The sequence below is a fragment of the Anomalospiza imberbis genome, chromosome 7, assembly GCF_031753505.1.
Source record: "Anomalospiza imberbis isolate Cuckoo-Finch-1a 21T00152 chromosome 7, ASM3175350v1, whole genome shotgun sequence".
Classification (NCBI taxonomy): Eukaryota; Metazoa; Chordata; class Aves; order Passeriformes; family Viduidae; genus Anomalospiza; species Anomalospiza imberbis.
Genome location: NC_089687.1, coordinates 28,284,749 through 28,310,193, shown reverse-complemented (window position 1 = coordinate 28,310,193; position 25,445 = coordinate 28,284,749). Strand labels below are relative to the sequence as shown.

Here is a 25,445-nt window from a genome sequence, read left to right as displayed (position 1 = left end):
AGTTTATGTAACCCAGAAATTAAAGGTGACATTATCTCTTTAGTAGAAGTACGCTGGCTTTCAGTCTGGTTTAGTAACTAGAATACATACCGAAGTCTGTGTTTCAGAAATCACCCTCTTGTCCTGTAACAAGGTTTCTATTAGGAAGGGAAGTGCAGGGATCAAATTATTTAATGTGGTTTTACCTGACCAAATGACAAAATTTCATGTTATTACTTGAAAAAAGTAGTGGTATTTTAACTGGGGAACCTGCAAGGAAATGTCACAAGTTAGGAAGAACACACCCTCTCTGTGATAGGTATTTTAGCAAATACATGGCTAAAAACCAGTATTTTACAGCATCTGTAGAAGGTAGTGTGAAGTTTTATCTTCCATTCTGTAATTTTTTGGATGAAACTGATGACTTCATGCAGACTGAGGTTTCAGACTCACAGATGAATGATGCAGAACATTTCTTCTCACAGAATATGACCTCAATTCCTAAAGAGAGGGAAAAACACTGTGTTGTTTCTTCCATTCCAAAGTGTGTCCCATTTACTGCATTAATAATGCTTCAATGAACAGTTACAGTCAGCTGGACAGACTCGGTTCAAAAGGAAAACCAGATTTTTCTTATGCACCTAGGTCATGAAGCCCACAGTGGCTTTATTTCCAAGCATGGAATCTTAGGAGTTCAGAATTCTTTTACTAAAAGAAAATAAACCAGTTGTGTTCATTGATCATACAGTCTTACTAAAAGATGTCAAGTTATTAAAGCAATTGTATCCTCTTCATAATTCGATGGGGAAAATTTATTTTTACAAAGTATTTAGTGAAAACCTATGTAAACAATTTAATATTTTTTTCTTTAGCATTCTCAGTCATGTAGATTAGAGCAATACTTTACTACGGGTGCTTGTAATAATGTTTACATTAAGTTTTTAGTAGCTGACACATAAAACCTGAGCTAGTGAACTGAAAGCTGTTTTATTTGTAAACTGAGAGGCAATGGACCATGCTTACGTAATTTGTGAGTGGATGCCACTAGCTGCTGACAAAAGGATGGCAAGATGCAGAAAACACAGCTACCATTTTAGGTACTGGCAAAAACATTTTAGAATACTTGTACTATTCTGTTTCTTCTACCGAAGATCAAATTCTCTTACAGTCCCCCTATCTCAGCTGCTCTAGACCCCAAAGGTACACTGCCCATCTCTTTTACTCTTTACTTAACTATGTCATACGACAGACTCAAACTGCTTTTTTTCTAACCTTATTTCTTATCCCAGGCCTTTTCAGCACTAACTTCTTTTTTGTTTGGTTAAATTTAACTTTTCCCACTCCCTTCTGGCTCTGACAGTTTCCTAATACAACCAGCTGCAGTTCATACACCTCTATCGGGATATCCAAACCACTATCATCTCAAGATATCACTGTTTCCATCATCTGCACAACTCCCCATCATGTTGTGCATTGCTTCTCAAAACTTCCAAGGTTCCATGCTCTTCAGTCTTCATATCCACTTTGCAGGATTTCAACCCCAATGTTTCTCTTTTCTTTAGTTTAACTCCTATTAGTATAGGTTGGACACAAACACATTCTCTTTGTCTGCTGAGAAAATTATGCTCAGTTTTACACTGGTAGGCTTCTGATATTTGTTTAAAAGCCACAGCTGGGGATAAATCATACAAGCACATATGCAGATAAGAAGTCACATACAGCAAGGCCCTGCTACAAATCAGTGAGCTGTTTAAAAGCTATCAATTCAGAAATTGACTCTAATTTTAAGATGTGCAAAACACATATTCTTCCCTAGGCCTCCTTTCATCAAAATCCTAATTTTTAAAAAAGTGTAAGCAACAAAGAGGCAGCATTTTCACAGTAAAACATGCTTGAGCACCTGCCAGAGTATAGCCCTATAAACACAAGCTACTGTAAATTGCACAAAGTAAGAGAGGAAAAGGGAAGAAGTTGTCAAAAGGGAATTAAAACAGTTTTCAGAAACAAAAGAATCATACATTGGAAGTACTAAAAATGTCATTGTTGCTGAAGGAAAACAACCCAAACCCATATAAAATTTAGGCAGTTTAACTAAAATGATGATGGAGTTTACATATACATTACCATTCCAGGAATGAATGACACTGATTATATAGAGTTTGGTTTATGAAGAGAATTATTAGCAATTGTCAAACTGAAGAAAGCAGGCAAGTGATACTGCAGACTGTGCTAGATCTGAGCATGTTTTATTATTCACTAACTCATAAATAGCAAGCATTGCAATGAAACAACTGACCCCAAATGCCACAACTGGCAGCTGCTAGCTGTTAGAGATGATGGACAAACCACACAAGAAGGACTGGGGAAAAAAATAAAATAAATAATTTAAAAAAAAAAAAAATCAGTAAAGATAGACTAGAGCAGCCCAAATGCAATTATAGTGAATTCTCCATAGGGTCATCAAGTAAAGAGAAAGCAAAAGAAAAAAACACACTGAACTGAAGTAAGAGCAAACAAACAGAAAAGAAAAAGAAGTTTGTAAAGAGAGCACAGAATGAAACAACATGAGAAAAAGCATGCACCCCCTGTACCTTTCCATGTTAATATCAAATTTGCAAGTGGAGTTTAAAATAGCCATTTTAGAGCCAACAGACCTAGCTGCAGCTAGTGACAAGTCTCTTGGCAATCATACAACTAGAAGTTAAGATTCAAGTTTCTTAGACTAACATATCTATAAACAAAAGGCTTAGCCTCTTTCAATTTCACTTACCTATACAGAAAATATGCAGCAATATTTGTTGTTTCAGACAGAATATCAGACAATAACATGCAGTACAAATATAAAATAACTAAGCTTTTCCCCAAATGATTACACCAGAACTCTTATGAAAGACACAATTTATGTAGATCTACTTGCATGTGTATCTACACAACCATTTATAAACACATGTACATTTATATGTATTATACACACTGAACACAAACCTTCCCCTAATACTCTGAACTGCAGAGAAAAACAGTGTGCTGTGTTCAGTTAAATTTATGGGACACTTGCAATGCAAAGGCCATCATGTACCATTATGGTCTGAATGCAAGCATCCATGAACTATTATTGTCTGGCACTGCTGATGCCACCCGAAACCACTGCTTGACACAAACTATGGGAAAAGCAGTAACTGCAACGGACTAGAACCATGCCTACCCCCCAGAGAGACACTGCAGCTCAAAAGGGTCGATAATAATAAAAACAAATCACATGAAATAAAACAAACCCTAGCCACCCACTCAATCTATGTGCCAGAACCTTTTACACTTTGCTCACTCTGTAGACTGCCATTGTGTGCTCAGCTCCTCAGGCCTCAGGGGTCTCCCTCATATACATACAGAATATACAACTAACATTTACCAGGCCAGTGCTTCAGAACTTCCAATAAACACTTAACCAAACCAAAACTTAACTCACAGATATTTGTCCTGGGCCTGAAATCAAAGATCACAAATGTCAATCCTTGCTCAAGTTTCCACTGTTACTATAGCCCAAGTAACTTTTACTACCAGACACTATTTAACATACAGTCTTTGGAAGAATCCAAACATTCATCTCCAAACATTCATCTCCATATTAGAAGATGATATAGGATCTGAAACATCCAGTAGAGATGAGAAATCTTCTCACTTCCTAAAAAAAAAAATGTGTCACTCAGCAGCCTTTGAGAATGAATGCTAGCCTTATCCATTTGTACAGATGTGAATGGATGAAGTCCCTTCCACATGCTCATCAACAGAACATGCTATTAACTGCCAAAAGAATTAAGCTTAAAGTAAATATATTCAACATCATTACCAAACACACAAACACAGGGAGGATATTAGCATTTTTTGATTCAAACTTGATCCTAAATACCAAATTTGGATCTCAAAATAATTTACAGTTGGAAGTTGGAATATGTATCTTCTAATTTTCATTTGGCACTATTAAAAACTTTGTACTAACACCCAGCATTTTTAGTTACTCCTGGTTGTACTGATGGTAGAACAGAGAATGATGTGCCGTGGGCTGCATGTGAAAGCTGTAAGAAGTCTACAACTGTCAAAAATATCTGGACACCAGCTGTAGCATCCTAGTCTCACCACCTGACTTACAGCTCCCTAGGACAAAGCCCAGGAATTGCACTGGGAATACATGGTGCAATAGAGGCAATTAGTAGATTACCTCCAAGGTACAGTCACTACTTCAGGCACCTGCTTTCTACTGCCACTACTTGGCAGTTTTCAAGCAGCAGATATACTTGCTGGGGTATTTGAAGTAAACTACAGGCACCAGGCAGTTGCCTTCTGCAGCTGGGGAGCAGGTGGTAATACCACAGCCACTTGCCTAACAAATAGCAGTGTGCTGACAACATTTGCCTTTTTCAATCATTGATGAGAGCTCAGCCACACTGACACGCAATACAAGCTGATCATATTCATTACCTGGGAAACACATTCAAACTCCAAGTAGGTACGTGAAAACACAGTATGAAAATTTAAAAGGGAAAGTTGTATTTTAGAACTACTAATTACTAGTAAATGAAGCTAACTAAATAAATAAAACCCAAATACTATTCAGCATCAACCTGTAACAAATAAAATTATCAGAATTCAGTAACCCTTCGGAAGGGTTTAACTATCTGTGAATCTACTTGAGACCTGAACAGAGCATAGTTTTAATTCTAGGTAACAAGACTTCTGAGAAAACAAGAAAGAATGAGCAAGAAGTACAGGGCACTTTATTTCAAGACAATACTTGGGTTACAGCCCCCTCTGCTGGGAATACCTAGTACATATTGTTACGCAATAGTCCGGAAAAGTGCTAAAAGTAAAATAAAGTTAAAAATATGTGGAACAGAGAGCTTATAACATGGCTTTATTCATTCATGTTTAGTCTTCCACTTGCAGCTGAGTAAGAACCTTTCACAGAAGAATTAAGTGCTGTAATATCAACTTTAGATCTCTGTCATCAGGCTAATCAGTTTTAACATTATTTAATGTATGGTGTCAACAGCCTTATTAATTTAGGCAAGAGCACCTTAAACTGGAAACCAAAAAAATCCAACAACTCGCATCAGACTACATGGAATAATATTCAAATGGCCTTTCTAAATCAGAACTGCACAAAAGAACACCCAGAGGTGACTGACTGGGACAGTTTTTCATTTTCTGCATTTCAAAATCTCAACTCTTCACAACATGAGGTGCTTTTCTAAGGCTGAAGTAATGAATATAAGGTGAAGACCCAGAGAAAGAAACAAGGATTTGTAACCATCATCCTTAAGAACTGAATAAGGTTCACAATTTTCTCTCAAAATGTTTCTGATTTGCAGTTTACTTTGTAGCTCAGTCTTAAAATAACTAGTCATGTTTTGACTTCTTAGCTTCCCCAAATAGTTCCAAAATAAGTAATATGTTTGTCCCTCTGCAAAAAAAAACTTCAACTGAAGAAAAATCTCAGTTTCTCTCCAATATTTCCTATTTCCTTATGTACCAATTCATTACTAAAAGACTTTTTCATCCATTCCCCTCTTGTCTTACTGTCCCTGCTTCAAGAAAGAAGACAGCAGTACTGGTATGCTTGCTGTAACTATCTTGATGTGATACTCACAGCTGCAGGCAGGCTATGTGACTCTGGACATAGGGCTGGTGATGTAGTGTTTGAACTCCATGAGCAGAATGCAGCTGGTATAAAAAAAATACAAAAAATTAGCACAAAAGCTTGTTTCACAATGGTAAGTTTTTAAACCTTTCATATGAATTTAGAATGCTCAAAACTTCAAAATGTGACCTATGCTTATCTGAACTACTGACTTTTTTAAAAACACAATTTTCCCCCACTGATTAGTCAAGTTTAGTAAACTTAGTTTATCTTAAATCAGCGTCACAAATCACTTTCCTTGACAGAAAGAGCAGCTTCTTTATTACAAATTTCACTTGGCTCTAATGGGAACAGTGTTTAATTGTGCAGATTAGCATACTGTAAATGTAATTCCCAGCACTATCATACTTATAAAATATTTACATACAAGTAATACAGATTATTCTTGGAATTTTACACCATTCTTCTGAAATTTAACACAATCCTTCCTTTAATGTGACTGAACTGCCTACCTGTAAACTAAGAGCACATTATATCCAAATATTCCTTAAATGATTTCATCTATTTTCTTAGTGCTCATGGTTTTCAGATCTCTGTACATTTTTGTATCAAAATCATGAAATACTAAAGGTAAAACAGTACTGTTAATAAGATTATGATTATAAAATAAATACCAAGATCTATGCACCTTCAAAAAGGAAGAAAAATCCCCATAACCCAAGCCTTGTATTATTCAGTATCTTTGCAGGGAAATTAAATTACTTCAGCATGTCAGAATTTTCCACTTTAGATGTCTGAAATAAGTTCTGGAATTTCTCTTGTAGGAATAAAATACCCATTTACTTTTAGAACCGTATTTGATTACTATTATTAATAATTAGATGTCCTAATTTAACATCTATTTTGGCCTCTCTATTTATGAGGAATAAATATTTGAGAAGTACCAATTAATATAAAATTGAAAATGTGTGTAATTCAGTTTTTCTGTAGCCATTTACTATCATTTTTAATATCCAATCGTGAAGAGATTGAATGATTAAGTATTTTTTGCTTACAGTTTCTTGATTCTATATCAGTAACATTTTAACATTTAAGAGATTTTTAAAGTACAATAAAGCACTCAATTACTTCAGATCATCAGAATATTTAAAAACAAGCTTCTCCTCACAGAAGAATTACTTTAGAAAACTATTGTGGTTCAGGGATATTCAACCCAACAATCCAAAGAATGAACTTCCATTTTATTTAAACATTTAAACACTTTATTCAAACAATCCTTGCAAATAAAACCAATTGACAAGTCCTTATATTGCTGTCTGTAATACATTTGTGACACTCTAAAATATTTCAGAATCAAAGCATTCTCCTAGACAGGAAGAGAAGTTCTTACTTGAGGACACCTGAAATTAATTAACGTCAACATAAGTACTGGAACAGTTAACCTCACTGCTCTAAGAGCCAGTGCTTAAAATAAAAGATTGTATTTTTCAATCACAAATAAGCACTTCAATTTTCAGTACACTTTTTTACATTTTTAAAAATACCTCAGGAACTGCAGCTTCCATTAGGAGAGGTAGAGACATACATCCACCTTCCTGGTTAATTCCTATTGGCTGATAAAAGACTTCAGATGGTTGCAGATACAGAAGTGGAGGTGAAGAGGTAGGAGACTGAAATAAAATAAATTATTCTAATAAATTTTATAATTTAAGCAGGATAAAGAAAAGAGCTTATTTTACAGTCTTCTTTGCTACATATAAACAAAACAAAGCTTTAAAATTAAGTGTCAAATTAATCTTTGATAACTTAAACTGAGAGGGAAGATAGAAAGGTCAGGTAGCAGGAGAAAAAAATTCCTTTAATTTTATGTGGTTTTCAGATTTTATTCACATTTTGAGAGCATTGCAAAATCCTAAAGCTTGTAAAATTCACATTTAATCTCAAAATCACAGAAACATACTACAGTTAAATTTTCCCTTGCAACAATAATTAGAGTAACTCTGTAATTCAGCACCCTGATTTCAAAGCAGTGGATTGATCTATTAAGAGTGGAACAGACCATAACTGGACAAGGCTGGCCGCAAGCTTAAGGGATTTGGTTGTCCTTTCAGGTTCAAACTCTTTGAGCTCTCAAGTGTCAAGATTTCCATATTAAGCTGCTCTTTCACAAAACAGATAAACTCTCCCCATGAAATGACTAAGTTAACAATATCTTCTTCCTACTTCAAGGGCCTGGGTCTAATTTCACCCAGTGTGTGTCCATGTGCTTCTGCTAACTCTACCCCTACGAAATGTCACGCTTATCAGTTAATTGGTAAGTTAATATCCATTTCTTTAATCAAGTGAAATTTGGCAGTTTTTACCTGCTTCTAAAGGATTTGTTAGGTAATTTGATACAAATGTTTTGCTAAATGGAAGGAGAGAGGAAGATATTTTCTTTACATCATATAAATATGTAATGTTTCAACAGATGCTATTTTATGCCTTCCATTGTAGCAGTAAATGTTGTAAATACATTGCTAAAATGCAGCAATTAATACTAATTTCAACCAAGTTGTGAATAGTGGGAAATCTCACTCTTATATAAGAACAGCATACCTTTAAACTAGGTGAAAAGTAATGATAAAATGCTGCAACTATGAACTGTATTTACCTGTACAACAGGCCACTGCCACTGACTTGAAAGACACTGTGTTGGTGCCTAAAATTGAACAAGATGTCACTAATGTGGTGAAGAACAAATACACAGAGAATACTACTATTCTCAAATCTGTAATTAATTCTCAACTAAAAAGAGGAAATATGATTTTCATTAAGCCCCAAATTATTCAGGAACATGGTCTTATCTATTTCAACTCAGCCTCCAACTTGACCGTTTCATAAACTTCAAAAACACTTAAGTCAGGTTTTCAAGAGAGGTGCTCAGAGCACACGAATCAACGGACCCAAGCTGGACCACTAAAAAATGTGGCTTTAAGGGAAAGGTCTTTTATGATGAGAAGGGTTAAGTATAGGAAGAGGCTCTCCAGACATGTTGTGTACAATCTTCATCATTGGAGCTACTTAAAACCAACTGGACAAGTACCCAAGAAACCTGTTCTAACCAGCCCTACTCTGAGCAGGAGTTTAGCTTAGATGATAAGCCAGCTGTCCTGCAACATAAAATAAAATGTAATTTATTAAATTTCTATGTAGTCAGAGAAACAAAATAAACTCTATTCTACTGAAAAGTCTTCAATTAAGTTAAAATATGTTTCACACTACTATTACAAACAGTCTTTTTATTTCCTAAGAATAAACAGACTTGGGACAGTGCTGCAAATAGTACTGCATGGCTGGAGGATTAGCAATGGTCAGAAAATCATTTTCAAACAAATACCTGATAATGGTACGTAGGAGACTGATAAACAGGTGGAGCAACCATCACAGGTGAACTGGAAACAGAGCGAGACTTCAAAAGAAAAGAAATTACAAACCTTAATGCAGCAATTTCATAAATTGTCACTCCTATTACACACAGCTCTGGAGTACTATGATGCTGAATCACCCCCTCCCTTCTGAAAATGATTCACAAAATTTTAACTTACACTTAAGCTGCTTCAATTCCAGTGTCTCTAACAGCTTATGTTAGATCAAACAAAAATCTATGGCATACTCACACCTTTCTAGAAAGCACTAGGCCATCAATACCTAGAGATAGTAGAACTTATTCCTGGGGCAAGGCCCAGACTGATTATGAACTATCCTGTTCAATAGGTCACACCAAAGGCAAACTGCTCTGTAGAAGCAAAATAAACTGAAGTGTTATTTAAATAAAAACAACCAAGCAACACAAAATAAAGTCTAATATAAGGAAGCCATTTAAACATCTAGCATGAGGCATAGCTGAAGAAAATGAAGCAGAAGGGACTTAAAAACACTGCAGCTATCCTGGTCCATAGAAAAGCATAAATACCAAAATAAATTCCTTACTGGCCATGGCTGCTGAACAGGAGAGACTTCAGATGTATGAAAATAAGCCACTCCATTATGGTAAACATATGGATGTCCACTCGAAGTGGTCAAGTACATTGTACCAGCTTCTGGTGATACAGCAGTAGTTACACACATTGTACCAGCTTGTGGTGTCACAGCAGAACCTGGAATAAATATTTTAAAACGTATTTACAAATAACTTTTTTCAGATGTGTACACCATGGAAAAAAAGAGAAGATCACTTTTGATCATCACAGAAAGAAAACATTCAAAGGAAAGAACATGGAGCAGCTTGTCTAATGCCATCTCAATTCCTTCTCAAACACGATCATGAAAGCAGATGGCCACAGGATGTCCTCAGAGCTAGATAAGAAAGGCTGCAGAAGATGACATCCATACAAATAATTAAACACAACACATAACATGGGGAGATTTCTGGAGAGAAAAGGGAAAATTAATTCTGTAACTGAAGCTGAAATCACAAAATAGTAACATAGTACAGAAAAAAAAAATCAGGAAGAACACAATATAAACAACATCAGCGAGTAAGTTTTAGCTTTTCATCTTGCCTTGCAAAGGTAAAAACCACCATGAAGTGCCATTTTATGAACAGACAGAACACTGCAGAGATCACCAGAATGCTCAGTGAAAGACCAAGAAGGGTCCCACAGGGATTCAAGAGCTTTTATTGATAGTAAGAGTTTGACTTTTTTTCCTAGAAAAGCCTTAAGACACCTGGATACAACACAGCTGAAATATTATCCATAGACAGGCTAAGATGTTAAGCACACCTTAGGAAAACTGAAGGCTGTTTAAGCTCCAGTAAGCAATCCTGAATAGCACTTACTGGTGTCTCAGATGAGATTAACACAATTCCATGGCCAACAATCCTGTCCACTAGCTACCAAGTAATTTGCACAAACCTTCTTGCCAGTGTTGAATAAGTCTCTGGCAAAGAAAAAGGAAATCTTCCTCAAACACAGGAAATTCACTGATGAAAAAAATACATTTTGATGCTGGGGAAAAGCAAACCAAGTGGCTCTCCAAATTATGTTCAAAGCCCTCACCCCAAATGATCCTATGACAGAAAAGCTAAAAATAACTTTGCTTTACAGTATGAAAGACAAGCACTATATATGTGGGCTATAGAGGACAGCAGTTTATTGTCCAGCTCTCTAATCCTGTGGAATATAATGGAGCCCACAGCTCTACAGTGACATTTTAAGTCCAGGTGTTCTGGCCTCATGAACCCAAGATGAGCTGCAGTAGGACAAAGCATCCTGGTGACTGAGATACACTGAGCAGGAGAGCAGACGTAATGAAACCAGGCCCTAGGATGTGTCTGGATACCAATATGATCTTGTATCACAGATCTATCCTGGGCATGAGAGACAACAAGTAGTTGAATGGGTCCACAAAAAAAGATCTCAAAAGAACACAGCAGCTTTCCTTGAAAACCTTTTAAAAAAGATTTTTGGTGTACCCCTCTATTGTCTCATGTCTCAAAACACAGAGATACACCCTTTTTCTATCAATTTACACATTCATTATGAAAGTCAACTCCCACAAGTTGACTCTTCCCACAAAGAACTCCCACAAGTCAGGCAACACAAGTGAGAAAATACAAGTCAAAGATGTAAAGTGAAATAACGTATAGCAAGAATAATGGCATACAATCTCATGATGATGACCGAGCAAAGATTATACTGAATAATTTCTAGAGTAAAGAAACTATACAGTTGGAACAAGTATTCCATTTCCCCAGGGCAAATAATAACACATACACTTACACAAGGGAAAAGGGCATACTTAGACACAAGCAGAGGATGAGGCAAACTTCCCGTCTTCAGCAAGCGTGTCTGCACCAACAACATTAGTGTACATGTGAACCACTTCTAACAGAGCATGGCAAACAAAAGAAAGCTCCAGGATTAAACCAGCTTTCTTCTGTATTCTGGCCTCAGAATGAAGATGAGCAAAAATATGGCTTTTTCCTAACTCTTCCAAAAGATACCATAGGACAAATACTGCAGTGAAGTCCCAAAGTATGCTTCATTGCCTGCTGCATTTAAAAAAAGAGATCTATTTTACATTTCTGACACACAGCCTTTACTGAAGGCAACTGACAGATCTCATCTAAAAACTGGCCATTTACAGCCTACATTTTCAGTATCCATTCAATATCGTAGAACAAACAGCTCAAGAAGAGAGTGGGGATTGCAACCACCCATTCCTTATGGTTTCTACCGAAGAAAGCAAGATGCAACAATCCTAATGGGTTTTAATAACATAAAATAATCAATGAATAACAATGCCATTAACCAGCAAAGCCTGCTTTATCCTGTAGAACCTGTGAGGACACACTAAGTATTTAGATTTAAGATTCTGCCAGGCAACTTGAATTTCCATTCAGTTTGTTCCTAGATAGGTAACGCTCTCCAATAAAGTAAAAAAAACAACATATTGAGAGATAAAAGAACCAAGACACCATAAATCTATTTATATCAACATTTCTACTTGCATGCATTTGCTTCCACTGCAAACCATTCTGAGTACATGCCACACACAGCATTAGTGCAGTGCAAGACCAGGTACCTCTTGGTTAAAAACTTATATTCATATTGACAATACACAAATCCAAGTAAAAATACATACAAGCATTAGGACTCCGCGCTTGTTTTCTTATTGCTGGTCCAACATTCAATTTCTTATCCTTATAGCTGAGTGTTTTAGCCTAGAATTAAAGAAAGAAGACATTATTATTTTCTACACAGATATAGGCATCTGAGAAGTGAAAAATAACTTTCAGGTTAGACACACTGAGCATGAGAGCAGTTATGTTGAAACCAGATCCTAGGATATGTGTCTGGAACCTGGTGAATCTCCTCAAGGTCTGTTTTTAATACTAACACATAGTACACTGCAACATAAAAGGAAGTTCTGGAGACATTACTCAAAATAGAGTAGTACAAAAGAAAAAAAAAAAATCAGAGGATGATCAGAATTTCAAATAAAAAAATTCAAGAGTGTAAAACAAAACCCCATTAATTTCATACATACATTGAAGCCTAGAAATTCAGCTGAAGATGGAAAGAGACCTAGATGCTACATGAGGTTAAGATGATTATGGAATAGATATGTGCAAAGATGAAAAAGGTGATAGATTTGTAGGACATCTAAATTAAAGAATTTAGAGCAGGCAAAGTCAAACATCAGTAAGACTTCACATGGAGTAGCCTTTCAGTTACAAAAGGGGCAACATGGTACCATTTACAAAATGGTACTTGGTACCACTGATGTACTCAATGCTCACAGAAATAAAGCAATTTAAAAAAAGCCAGGGCAAGAAAGCCAGCTGACTCAAGAAGTTGCTGCTTGTATACTTTTTTAGCTCCACTAACTTCAAACCAAGGTTTGGAATTTTCAACATTTTAACCAGCCTTCTAATTGTGAGAAGGCAAATTGCATGTCTCAGATGCTATTTTCTTGGGTTTTTTCCCTTGCACCTAGATACCCTCTCGTGAATGAGTAACTCCTGACTGACAAATGTCTCCAATACGTTCCAAGCAAAATACAAGAGCACACATTTCACAAAACCTAATGAACTGAAGAGCTGACCATGTCTCAAGGGAGGCTCTACAAGGAGCATCAAGACAGTAATACCGCTCAGAGAAGCAAAAATTAAACTACTTGAGCTTCATTGCTGAAGGCTTTAAGGGAACCCAATTGTTACCAAAAATAATTAAATTAGGGCTGACAAACCAACATGACAGAATAAAAGACAGCAGTTATCTAATTTCCCTACAAAAATCTTGACAGCAGTGGAATGTGAAGGATAAAGTTTTCATAACTTTACATGTACTGCAGACTAAGAAAATAAAGATCAATGTTGAAGTCAAAACCAGTACTATGAACTAGAACTTCCTTCCTTAGTTCCAGAATATCTCAGTATAAATCTTATCTTAGAGCTCCAAATCTTATCTTAGATCTCTTTAAACAATTTTAACTCTCAGACCAAACTTATCTTCAAATGCAACTTGGCAAACAGAGGACCAGAGCACTCAGGCCTAGTATGAAATTAATTAATTCAACTAAGAGACAAACAATGGGGACTGCCACTTACATCTTGTAGGATCTTCTGAGCCTCTTCTTCGGTTTCAAATGTAACAAAGCCATACCTAAACAAAAGTTACAGAAGCTAAGCCTCTAAAGTTTGTATTTACAAACACAGTACATAGTTACTTGATGTACAAGTGACATTACAAGGTAAAATAATGGGTAAAAAACCCCTAGAAGTAAAGACTGAATTAACAATTGCATTCTTAGCACCTTTTTAATTACATTGAAGTATGTGGCAATACACCACCGTGAATGACCAGCTGTTCTTGTTACTCAGCCTGTGTCTTAAATTCTTCATTGCTATTAAACAAAGACTTTGATCAAAACTTTCACTTGTTGAGGTGACCAAAGTTGAGACACTTGGGATTTTTTCAAAGTTAATATTATACTATAATCCATAGTGCAGCTCCCACCTACTTCACCAACAATTGTGAATGCTCCCCACTGCCACAAGCACAATCCACTATTTTAAACTGAGTTCTCAGAAAAAGCAGTGATGCAGCCATTATCTGTGAATTCTCCTGTAATTATTAACAGGATTAGCATTAAAAAGAGTCCTGTAGAGACCAAGGATGAAGCAATTCTCGTACTTTGTGACATAGTGTGTCTTTTACCATACCTCTTCTAACTGCTGCAATAAATCAAACAGGCTTTCCGCTCAGAACTCCTGCTTTTCCAACCCCCTCAATTCACTCCCAGAGTAATCTTGGTGGCACTGCCAGTGCAAAGTAAGTATCTAAATGTATACAACACAGATATAAGAAAACAAAAAAAACACCACCTTTCTCCCCCCTCCAATAAATCTAACTTCTTAAATTTCAACTACTTTTGAAATCTTTGAAATGTGAAATGTGTATTTCTGTACACATGATTTGTTAGGGTCATGGTTCATTTCTCAGGGTCAGATTACAGAAGGTATGAGATTCTACTTCTCCTGCCACCAGATCAGATTTTGCAATACAAGGTTATCATTCTTTGTGAGCATTTGTATGCTAATTTTAATACAAAATTTCAATAAATCTGACCAGCTGTACTTTCAAATTTGTGGGTTTTTCTTGTATTGGCTTGTCTAAGCTGGAAACATTTCCAAGTTCAAAGAAGACAAAGTATTCTCCTGCTTGGGACCTCACCTACACAGACTTCTCATTCTGTAGACTGTCTGGACAATAAACTAATAGATGTAATCACAAACTTTTAAGTTTTTAAAATCACCTGTTTAGCAGAAGCAACAAAGCCTGTGCCCGGTGTTCAATGGGAATGCTAACAGTATGGGAAATAATTATTTTCCAACATATCTGCTGTGAGACATGTTGGTAATCATAATGCATAATTATTATGGGTTATATGGACACACACTTCAATTCTCAGATACTTCTTTGAGTTTACTAAAAGGGCAGGAGGCTTGCTGACAGATCTGGAACCAAGTCTCTGAAGTCATTCAAGTGCACTCTCTGTGCTAAGAGCTGCAGCTCAGCACATAACTTGCTGATACACGTTAAGCTCTGATAGCATGAAAACTGTCCTTACTGCTCAGGAGAGAACTTTAGAGGTGAGCCCTCATGCGCATTCCTTTTTGCTTCAGCCCTCTTTCCCACCTTCTCTGGCAGTGCACTTCCCCACCTCATTGACATCACCATCCTTTGGGTTACAGCAATAGTTTTAGTATGCAATCTTAATCCTTCTCTGTATTTGTTGTTTATCATTTCTCCTACTAGTGACTTCTGATCTTAGTCTCCATTGTAAATAATGATTTAACTCATGTTGTAAGTGATCAGATTTGTTCCCTATGCTGCTGTTCCAAAAATCTTCACACAAAAATCTGTTACAGCCACGCACTCCAGTACAATCAGGTGTATCTAAGCTCTTCTTCCACTTTAGGCTCCTTTCCATACTGGCTTTCAGTAATATAAATATATTTAATAACTAAATAACTTTGCTAGGATAATCACTAGTCACTAAGAAAACCTGAAAAAAAAATGGAAACTGTTGATTCTGTCCTAGCTGCACACAGCTTCATCTTATAACAACATGACTAACAGAGTTTTTGTTATGCAAATTGGAGACATTTAAATAGAGATATTAAAGGGCAAGAACAGATTTTTGCACACACGGAATAACTGAAACATCAATGATAAAATATTATGAGCTATAAAAATCAATCAAATTTACTATAGTCAGCTTTCTGTTATTTTCAATTTCCACAATACACTTATTCTACGATACCAACCCCTTTGAGAATCCAGTTCTGTCATTTATTATCTTCACTTTTGTCACACTGCCATACTGAGCAAAAAACTTCTTCAGGTCATTTTCATTAGTCTAGTACAACAAATAAAGAGGGGAAAAAAAGGCAAAGTTGGTTTGCATAGTTATTCAATTAATTAGTTCAATATTTACCTTAAGATTATTAATGGATGTACTTTGGATGAAGTTTGCTACAAAATAATTATAACCCTACATATGAAGACAGAAGAATGAGCAAGTATGAGCCTCAGGGCCCACTGAACTACTGCATTAATTATTCAACAGTAATTCTAGAAACTTCTCATTAGTAGATTTATGTAACAACTGTCCTATTACAGTTCAGATCAATGAAGCAGGTGTACTAGATCCGAATTTTAGTTTCTGTTAATTACGTGCTAGAGCAGTTTACATTATGAAAAATCACTGCCATACTTTCAACTGCAACACAGCAGAGCATATAGATATACACAGGTCACATAAATCCCCCCAAAACACAGTGATTTAGTGGTCAAACCCATTGAATATACCACGATCCCTCTTCCCGAAGTGGTTTTAACATGAGAGTCTGCAAATACGTACAGGCCCACTATACGAACTCCCCGCTGTAAGTAAGAAAAGGTTATTTCAATGGAGAGTGGTCTAAGTCAACTTAGAAGGAACTGCCACCCTCCAAGACAGCAGAGAATAAAACAGCTTTCTAATGTAAAGACTCACCTAAGCTTTGTGAACACTCCTCTGCCTTCTATGAATATTTTTTTATGATGTAAGCATATATCAGATACGATGCAGTAAGCATCACCTTTGAGTTTTAAATTTTGTTCTACATAGCCCTTAGTTAATGCTACACCTAACACCGGGAGAAACATAGTTATATGCACACACCATTCATCTGTACTTCTCCTTAACTTCAAGTATACCAAGTACTGTTTTACTTCTAAGTTAATGACTTTGATTGTTTGTATAGAATGTAGGGAATCCTCTCTAGCACATCAAAGGTTTATGTGCCTCATCCAAGTCTGAAATTGATCGGTGCTCAAAGTATTACCCAAGGACATAAGGGCTTGCTACATAGAACTATGAATTTAGAAAGGCAAAGGTTTATGTGCAGAGCAGTGCATTTATGCAGAATAAGAAGGAAATGCTGTTCTAAGATGCACGGTGAAATCTGCAAGCACCTGTGCAAACATAATATTTAGAAACTCATAAGAAACACATGCAGGACTTGCCTTTTTCTGCTTACGATAAGACAAAGGCACTTGCCAGTTTCTTTAAGGAGGGCAAAGGCTTAGCATTAGCCGTTGCCACTGACACATGGCCTGCACCACTAAAGAAAGAGCTCTACAGACCAAGATGAAAGTGTTCCCAACTCTAACTTCCCTTGCTGAATTGTTTCTCTAAGTTTGAGAGACCAGGTGCTTCCTCTTACAAACAAGAATCACTGCCATGGTGATAGACAAAATGGCAAAATCATAAAAGAGCTTGTTAGAAAGCAAGTAAGTTTTTGTTGATTAACTGTTTCCCTTTTTCACAAAAATAAAGTCAATAGCTTTTGCATTACCCCAGGTGACTTGAATAAGACCTTTAGTCTTAAAAAAAAAAATTCCTCCAAAACCCCAATACTTTTTGCCATGAGATTGCCAATAGAAAGCAATTCAAGACTGACATATAAACCCTATGAGGATTAGATCAGAAATTTAAGGCTGAATTGGATATAAAGAATCATACCAAATGGAAGAGCAACTGAAATGGCCATAGAGGTTTCATCCCTTCTATTTCCTCTCCCCTCTGCAAAAAAATTCCATCCTCTTTATGATTACAAACATGCTTAAACTGCTGTAGAAAATACAATTTCATAATAAATTTTGAAGTATCAGCAACTGAACCAAGTCAAGAGACTTTTCAAAATGAACAATAAGTAGGATAATTAATAAAAATATTGATGTTAGACAGAAAAGTATTTTAACCTTTGAAATTGCAGTGAAGACAGAAGAGAGCTAAAGAGGTCCTTTTATAGCTCCAGAAATTTGCTTACTGTTGGTGCAAAAAGCTACTGTGCCACTTTATTAAAGTCCAAATGTACTCAAGGCCTCATACATCTTAAAATATGAACACCTCTATTTGAATTATCTCAGCCAAATAAACGAGGAGATTCTGGAATTTCTTGCATTTGTTATGCAAAATAGCCGGAGTGAATTGTCAATTCTTGCTCCTCTTCAAATGAGTCAGTACTCAGAAGGTCTCAGCCTAGGAGGATTAATGCAGGGAATATGTTCTTGATGGGAACAAAGCAACAGCTAAGCAGACCAAGCATGTTTTGCAGAAGTCAATGGCTTAATTAATTATCTAAAGCAGGAAGAGAGAAAAAACCTTAACCTTATCATAAACGTTAAAAGCAACTGAACAAGGTAAGAGTGGTGCAATGTTCACTGCTATTTAAAGATTTTAGGGAACACACAAAGGCACGAGCATTCTAGGAATCAAGATCAACACTGCAAATTACCCAGAGAAGCTTACATACTTCTTTTAAAAACAAACTCTTGCCTTTAAGAAAATTACTATGGTGAGGAATATACACACTGTAATTCTTTGTGTGAACCAGAAGTGTTAGAGGAACAAAACCCACTGATGTTTGCTCCACTGGCCATATGAAACATTGTGATAGTTTATTAAATTACACTAAGTGGTATACATAAAACATTCTACATGCTTTTCTGCCATCAGCTCTGATGATGACAAAAGCTATCTTCTATGAAAAAGGAAAACTCTGAAGAAGTGGTGTGTCAAAAGCTTCTAGCAGCTAGGTGTACAGAGTGAACTTTGTAGGACAGCCATGGAAATTAAGGCTTAAAGTTTTATTCCCTGCTGTAAGTTTGGCTATTAAAGGGAAGAGGACTTGCCAACTAAACAAATACATATGACTATGTCTGTCTTTTTTCCCTGTTGATTTTTATACAGTTATCAATTATAATTTAGCAGCAAAAAGAAGGAAGAATACCTCAAAATCAATTCCTCCAACAAAGACACGATTTGGAGTAACTGTTCCAAACCTTGGAGAACCGGTCATATTATTTAACCTCACCAGTGGCACAATGTTGGGACATGAAGGTAAAGATTCTGTTTGCATCTGATCAGTGGCCTGCTGATTGAAAGAAAACATTTTCAAAATCTTACACATTATTTATCAGTAAATGAAACAACTCTCAACAGACAATACATACAGAATTTTTCAGAAGGCACAGCAGATGCTGAACATTAATAATGTATTTTTATTCAGAATGTAGTTCAGTGTTTAAACACAAGCTCAATCTTAATGAATTCAGTAAGTTGGTCAATACACTGTGGTCTGAAGTCCAATGTTAAACACTCTTCCAAACTGGACACCAATCTTGGTTCAATTTGCAAAGCACCCTGCTGCATAAATGTCAGGTTATGAATTCTACTATACAACAGATCTTCTCTCTACTAGAAGTCCTTATTTTAAACCTATATAGAATGGACATTTTAAATTCAGTCTGTGAGTCTGTGCTCTCACACACATCTGTACAACTCTATTCTCCGCAACAGCCTCCAGTTCATTTTCCAAGTGCTGAGCACCCATAATTCCACCACATGAGATCAACAAGCTCCACACACCCAATGAGAACAGGTCCTGAAGACTGGTATTTTAATTCAACACCCTCTTGGCCTACAAACACAAGACACAGTGGTCTGAACAGAAATTCCCTCTGCAGAAGGACAACCAGATTGCTCTTGCCCCAGTAAAAGAATATAACTCAGTGGGATGCCGTAGAAACCATTATTTGGTGAAGCCTGCCTGATGTTTTAACTTCCAGCATGCTTACACTTGTGAACCGTGAAACAATTTAATTGTAAACTCTTTTCAAAACAAAATAATACTGCCTTACTAAGTCAATCCTAACTCTGTAGATGATAGCCAGAAAGCAGCCACGTAGTATTGCCACTAACTTCTCCAGCAGGATTATTTAATACTTCTTTAGCTACCTAAGAGTTACTCCTACTAATTCTAAGTAATGTGTTAAAGCTATTATTGTGGATATCTTAAAGACAATAAATCCAGCTTAGTTCACACAATTTCAGTTCTAGAGAAGACACAAGTTCTTTCCATATGTACTAAAACACAGACACTTGGGACAGAGGAAAACCTGAGGTTGTTAACCTGAGGTTGTTAACCTGATCTGCTCAAGAGAACCCAGTATGGACCTCTCCTCCTGGGAATACCACTCTAGAGTACTACCCTGAACAAACCCCACCTCTAGTAAGCAAGGAACCAACACAGTCACTACAGTCCCCAAGAGGACTTGTTTCTGCAGCAAAAATCTCCTGAGGGACAAAACAGGTTACATTCTCCACCTCTCACACCAAATACAACACTCCAACTGTACAATCATCTGGCAATTGTGTTCAGCACAAAAACTTCTGGAGTCAACTATAACAATTAACAGCACAACCGAAATGCATTCCTTACCTCCAAGAGCCTAAACTGCATTGTCTCTGTACACATTTTAAGAGCTGATATATTAAAATAAAGCACAAATGCAAAAAACTCAATGGAAGAAATGAGGAATTAATCACACCACTTAGGAACTCACAATACAGTAAATCACCGTGAGTTTTAAGTGTTACGTGCTAAAATTGGTATTGTGATAACCACCTCTTTATCATCAGTGTGGCAATAAACGGTATTAAAAAAACCCAAATATGTGCCATCAGCACATCACTTGCCTAAATATTTTTTCTACTGTTTTGTAAACTTCCTTTTTATTAATTTCCCCAAATAATAGAGATATATACATTAGTCAATATTTATCAATTACTTAGCACATCTGGCAACTGCAGAATCGCTATATTCATTTTTACACTGAACACACCCACGGTCAGACAACCTAAGTCCACGAAGGCCCGGTGATTAAGCACGCTCATCTCCCCGAACACCTCTACTTTCCTCAGCGCGTGTGCTGTAAGGTCCGAGCCAGACCCGTTGGCCCAGCACCGTGTCCCGCACACCCGGGGCCGCCAGCGGCTTCTCCACAGCCTGAGGCCGCCACAGACAAAATGGCGGTCCCGCGCGGGCGGGCGACAGCCGGGGCGCCCCAGCAGCACGGCCCCGCTGCCCTCCCGGCCCCCGGGGCGGCTGCCCGGCCCCGCCGCCCCGCCGGGCTCCTCACCGCGCCCTCGGGATCCATCGTTCCTCGCAGCCGCCTCGGGCCCCGGCACGTTCCCGGCACGCGCCGCGCTCCTCAGCTCCGCCTCGCCGCGGCTGGCGCGCACCAGCGGGTGGCGGGCCCAGTGCCGGCCTGAGCGCGACGGAGCGGGACTTCCTCGCCCCGGCGCCCCGCCGGCTGCCCTTCCCCCACACGCCTCAGCCCACCTTCCCCGGAGAAATCCTTTCTCCCAAATCCTTGTCCCCGCAGCCCCCGAGTACTCTCACGGGATCGCTGCGACGGGGCGGCCGGGCGCGCTTCTGCCCCGGCACCTCCCCGCCTCAAGACCCTGGCGCGGCCGTTACCACCCGCGCCTCCCGGAGCGGGCGGCCCGCAGCCGCCACAGTGCCCGGAGGCCCGGCCGCTTGAGCCGATGCCCCAGCGGGTGTCGGGCGGCCCAGCCGCTCTGCTCTGCGCTCCCCTCCCCCGGGTACCGTGGTACCGGTAGCCTCCACGCAGCAGCACCGGGGCGGGTGGTCCTGGTGGACCTCGCTCCCCCAGGGTGGTGGCTCTGAAGAGGGTGCCGGTAGCGGTACCACACTTCGGAGCCGTGCTTTGAAGCTCTGAGTCAGCCCAAGAACCTCCCTCCAGTAATTTCCCCATCACCTGGGGAGGGAGGAGATAAATGCCAGCTGGGTTTATCGTCCCAGCTAGGGCGTGAAACAGGGAGGAAAACAGGGTAACACATTTCATCTGGCCTCTGTGGGAGAAATGCAAAAATGCCCAGGGAGGCAGTAACCTGTTACCTGGCTTACCAGGCCATGTTTGATGGGGGTCAAAACATAGTTTAGACTTAACAGCCATGAATGTGAAGTAAAAGTCCTATTTCAACTCAAAGAATCTTCCTAAGGTTTCCAAAAGACTCTTGAGTAGGCAGGCTAGCTTGAAAACAGCTGTGGGTCTGGGATGACCTTGGAGATAAAATTTCTGGTTTGCTCAAGAGAGCTAGAAAATAACATATTAGTGACCACTCCCCAAAATACTCCAACTCAAAATATTCTTTTTTCCACCCTTACTGGAAGCACCAAGGAGGAGAAGCACCAACAGTAATGCTTGTGTCAAATGTACTTCTGTGATCATTCACTGAACAGCATACAACCTGCTCTTCTGTTCCATAATTTCATCCCGTCTGCAAATTCATTTTGCCCTTAGAATATCTCTGGTATTAAACAGGTCTGGAAAAAGAGTCATTCAAATGCCAAGCTCATAATCAGTGCAGGTACAAACGTGCAGCCTGACAAAGATCCCTGATCTAATGACAACAGGAGCTGGTATGCAGACAAGTGTGTACTGAGAGATCCATGCCAGTGGGAAAGATGTTTTTCAAAGTGATCAAACATGCACAGGCCAAGTCACTGCCGCTCAACTCCAAGACTCAATGTCAGGATCACTACTATCATTAGTTACTCTCATGGTTTACGTTTTTTTTTTTGTGCTTTAAAATAAAGAGTTCAAGAATGAGTAATCTTGACAATGTCTACCTTATATTTTAGTTGAATTCAAATATTTGTATTTTGCTTTATGCAAATTATACCCATCCCACCTAAACCAAACAGCCCTTCAGATCATGTAAGTCTCCCTGAGGCACAGCACAGACTTGCAGTCCTTATGGGATTCTACACTGCTCCTTAATTTTTGGTGTTGCTTCAACACCTATCAGCTTCTGCAACATTACTCCTATCACACAGAATAAAAAAACACAATCCTAGAAAAGTTTCTAATAATTCTGTGCCCGTAATATATAACAATAGAATGCTTAACTCTTACTATTGGTTTTTGGTTTTTTTTTAGTTGAGAAAATTGTATAGAAATAAAAGCAATTTTAGCAGAGCTGATAGGATTTTTTAGAAGTACTTATTTAGTGAGATTACAGAACTCTGCTGAATTGCATTCATTTTATGAATATTTATCAGACAGCAACAAAGCTTATCCTGAGAAGAGTACTATATTTTAATGATGTGAAAGGCAGAAGAGCCAAAGCCTTTCATGTGCTTCATATCTTGATTTGGGGTATTTAAAGTGAGAACAGCTGAAAAAATAAACAAACATTCAGAGACATGAAAGTGTACTTTACATAGTTTTAATTTTTGTATCTTCTGTATTATACCTCCTCCTTTAGTTAAGAAACCCAAATCTGGGACATTTACATTTAAAATAAGACAGTTGTGACAAAAATGGGACTTTTGCAAATAAATGAAAAAGATTTAGCTTTTTTTTTACTGTGATGCTTTAAAACCTGAAAATTCAACACACCTATAAATGTAGCAAGATTAGGAGTAGAGCTGGTAAAAAATACTGCCATGCATACAAGATTTGAATATCACAACAAAGGCTGCTGGGCTGCCCTGGTACTGCATGGCTGCTTCATTAAAGGAATTGTTTCCTGGCTGAGGGAGCCACTCTCAAAGGAAGTCAGGAGTGCAACTCTTCTTCTTGATTCCACATGTCAGCAATATATACAGCATGAAATGATCTCCCCTGCTGTTCTCCCCCATAAATTAAAAGGCAGTGCTGGACGTAAAAAGGCAATAAAAGACAAGAGTCTGACAATGCTGGTTCCTGTAGGTTTTTTCCTTTTATCCTTTTTTTTAGCATCAGAGAAAGAGGTTAAGTGAGGAAAAATAAACCAAAGAAAAAGCAAGAGAGAAAAATAGGGAGAAAAAAAAATTAATTGGGAGGTGCTGTGGTGGTTTTTACGTTATGTTTGCCCACTATTCTCCTCCCTAATCTCCTCCCCTCCCGAGTTGCCAATCTCCCCAAGCCCTTACCTAACTTTCTCCCTCCCAAGTTGTCAATCCTCTCTACCCCTACCCGTTTTTCCAGAGTGTTCCTTGTCTATCTTGTAGTATTCGATATCCCATTTGTTACTTTGTATTATCCCCCTCCCCTGCTCTCCCTGATAGATTTATAGAATGTTCGTTCTACCCTAGATTCCTCCCCTGCCATGCCCTCATTGGTTGGTTGCCCTATACCACTCCCCCTATAAAAACCTCTGCAAACCTCCTAAGTTTTGTCTTGGGGTCCCAGGTTGTGGACCTAATAAACCCATCCAGTTCTACCCCAAGTCCCGTGTCATCGTTATCTGTTCCTGCACCGGACCAAGCGATAACTGGGAATGAAAGAGCTCACGGGGGGAAGGTCGCGCCCCTGCTGTCGCTGCCCAGCACGCCACGACAGCGCACTGCAACAGGGAGGAGGAAAAGAATTCTCCAGGCAGAAAAAGACAAGTGTATTTTATGAGTAATACATGGGCCTTACAACAGATTGCTATTTCACTGATTCACTGACCTTGAAAAGACCTACTACCTTCTTTTGCTTATTTTTATCTGTGGATAACAACACTAGTTTTCCCACCAGCCTTTTAAGAACCTTTCATGGAAATAAAAGCATTAATATATCCTTGTCAGAAGGTATACCTGATGAAAGATTACTTATTTCCTGCTCTGAAGTTCATAAAAATATCTCTTAGGATGCTACTAGAAGATTGGCTTCTGTCTCTGTTGCATGCACAATTGTATTAAAACAAAAAATAAAAACATGTATCTTATGAAGATGTACACACTGATTTATCTTACAAGCTTGTGGCTGGATTCTCTACACCCTGAGCCCAAACTGAAAAACCCAAGAACTCTTAGGTATTCAAGGACTTGGAGAAGACCTCTCAAGGCAGTTAATAGTGCTTAGAAGTACGGAGGGTGGTCACTTAAGAAGTTCCTCTGTGTAAAAGGTATGGTCAGTGCTATGTGAAAAATGCAGAAGGAAGTTACTAATTTCTGCTAAGTTTTCATTTGTTCAAATGGGTGTATTTCTCTTATATGATATCTCCGTATTGCAGGCCCTTTTCCCACAACATTCCCTTTCTTCGGTTGGGCACATTTCTCTATGAGCTCCAACTTCTCACTCCCTCCACTCCCTCCCAGTTTCCACCATTCTCTCTAACCTTTGTCTTTAGCTCCTACTTTGTTGCCCTAACAAAGGGGGTACTCCTACTCAGCTCCTCTTGTCTCTGTCCCCCTTATTTAAAAACAAGTAGCAGATACATAGGAAAAACAAGAACTCAAAGCATTGATTTTTAAAATGGATTGCTAATCTTTCCCTACTTAACACTGAATTTGAAGACGTTTTTCCATATTAATGTTTCCGTTAGAATCTAGCTTCATGAGGTCACTTATCTTGCCTGTGTGAGTGATTACAGGATTTTTATGCTTTGTTTCTATTTTATTTTGCTCAATTTGCAATTAATTCTTTTTCCTGCATTTTGTAGAATACAGTCT

The 25,445-nt window shown here is 38.1% G+C and overlaps 1 protein-coding gene and 2 long non-coding RNA genes across 4 annotated transcripts; 1 reads left to right on the top strand and 2 right to left on the bottom strand.

Moving 5' to 3' along the window:
• Positions 1–339: 339 nt before the first annotated feature.
• On the bottom strand, positions 340–2,312 carry LOC137477326 (uncharacterized). The gene is made up of 2 exons (XR_011000935.1): positions 2,276–2,312; positions 340–480 (listed from the first exon to the last, which is right to left on the bottom strand). It is a non-coding gene; the product is annotated as an uncharacterized lncRNA (long non-coding RNA).
• Positions 2,313–5,544: 3,232 nt separating this feature from the next.
• Positions 5,545–21,222, bottom strand: BOLL (boule homolog, RNA binding protein). Of its 2 annotated transcripts, none has more exons than XM_068196262.1 (10): positions 21,136–21,222; positions 18,945–19,088; positions 15,933–16,024; positions 13,710–13,764; positions 12,242–12,320; positions 9,584–9,750; positions 8,991–9,062; positions 8,265–8,312; positions 7,156–7,281; positions 5,545–5,694 (listed from the first exon to the last, which is right to left on the bottom strand). In XM_068196262.1, exons 1-10 carry the CDS (start codon positions 21,151–21,153, stop codon positions 5,617–5,619), a joined length of 879 nt encoding a protein of 292 aa, XP_068052363.1. In that variant the 5' UTR covers positions 21,154–21,222; the 3' UTR covers positions 5,545–5,616. The 2 variants fall into 2 exon arrangements, with proteins under 2 accessions (XP_068052363.1, XP_068052365.1); XM_068196264.1 differs by having other exon boundaries at positions 18,945–19,085.
• A 1,839-nt stretch (positions 21,223–23,061) lies between these two features.
• LOC137477627 (uncharacterized) lies at positions 23,062–24,728 on the top strand. Its single transcript, XR_011001105.1, has 2 exons — positions 23,062–23,849; positions 24,369–24,728. It is a non-coding gene; the product is annotated as an uncharacterized lncRNA (long non-coding RNA).
• The last annotated feature ends 717 nt before the right edge of the window (positions 24,729–25,445 follow it).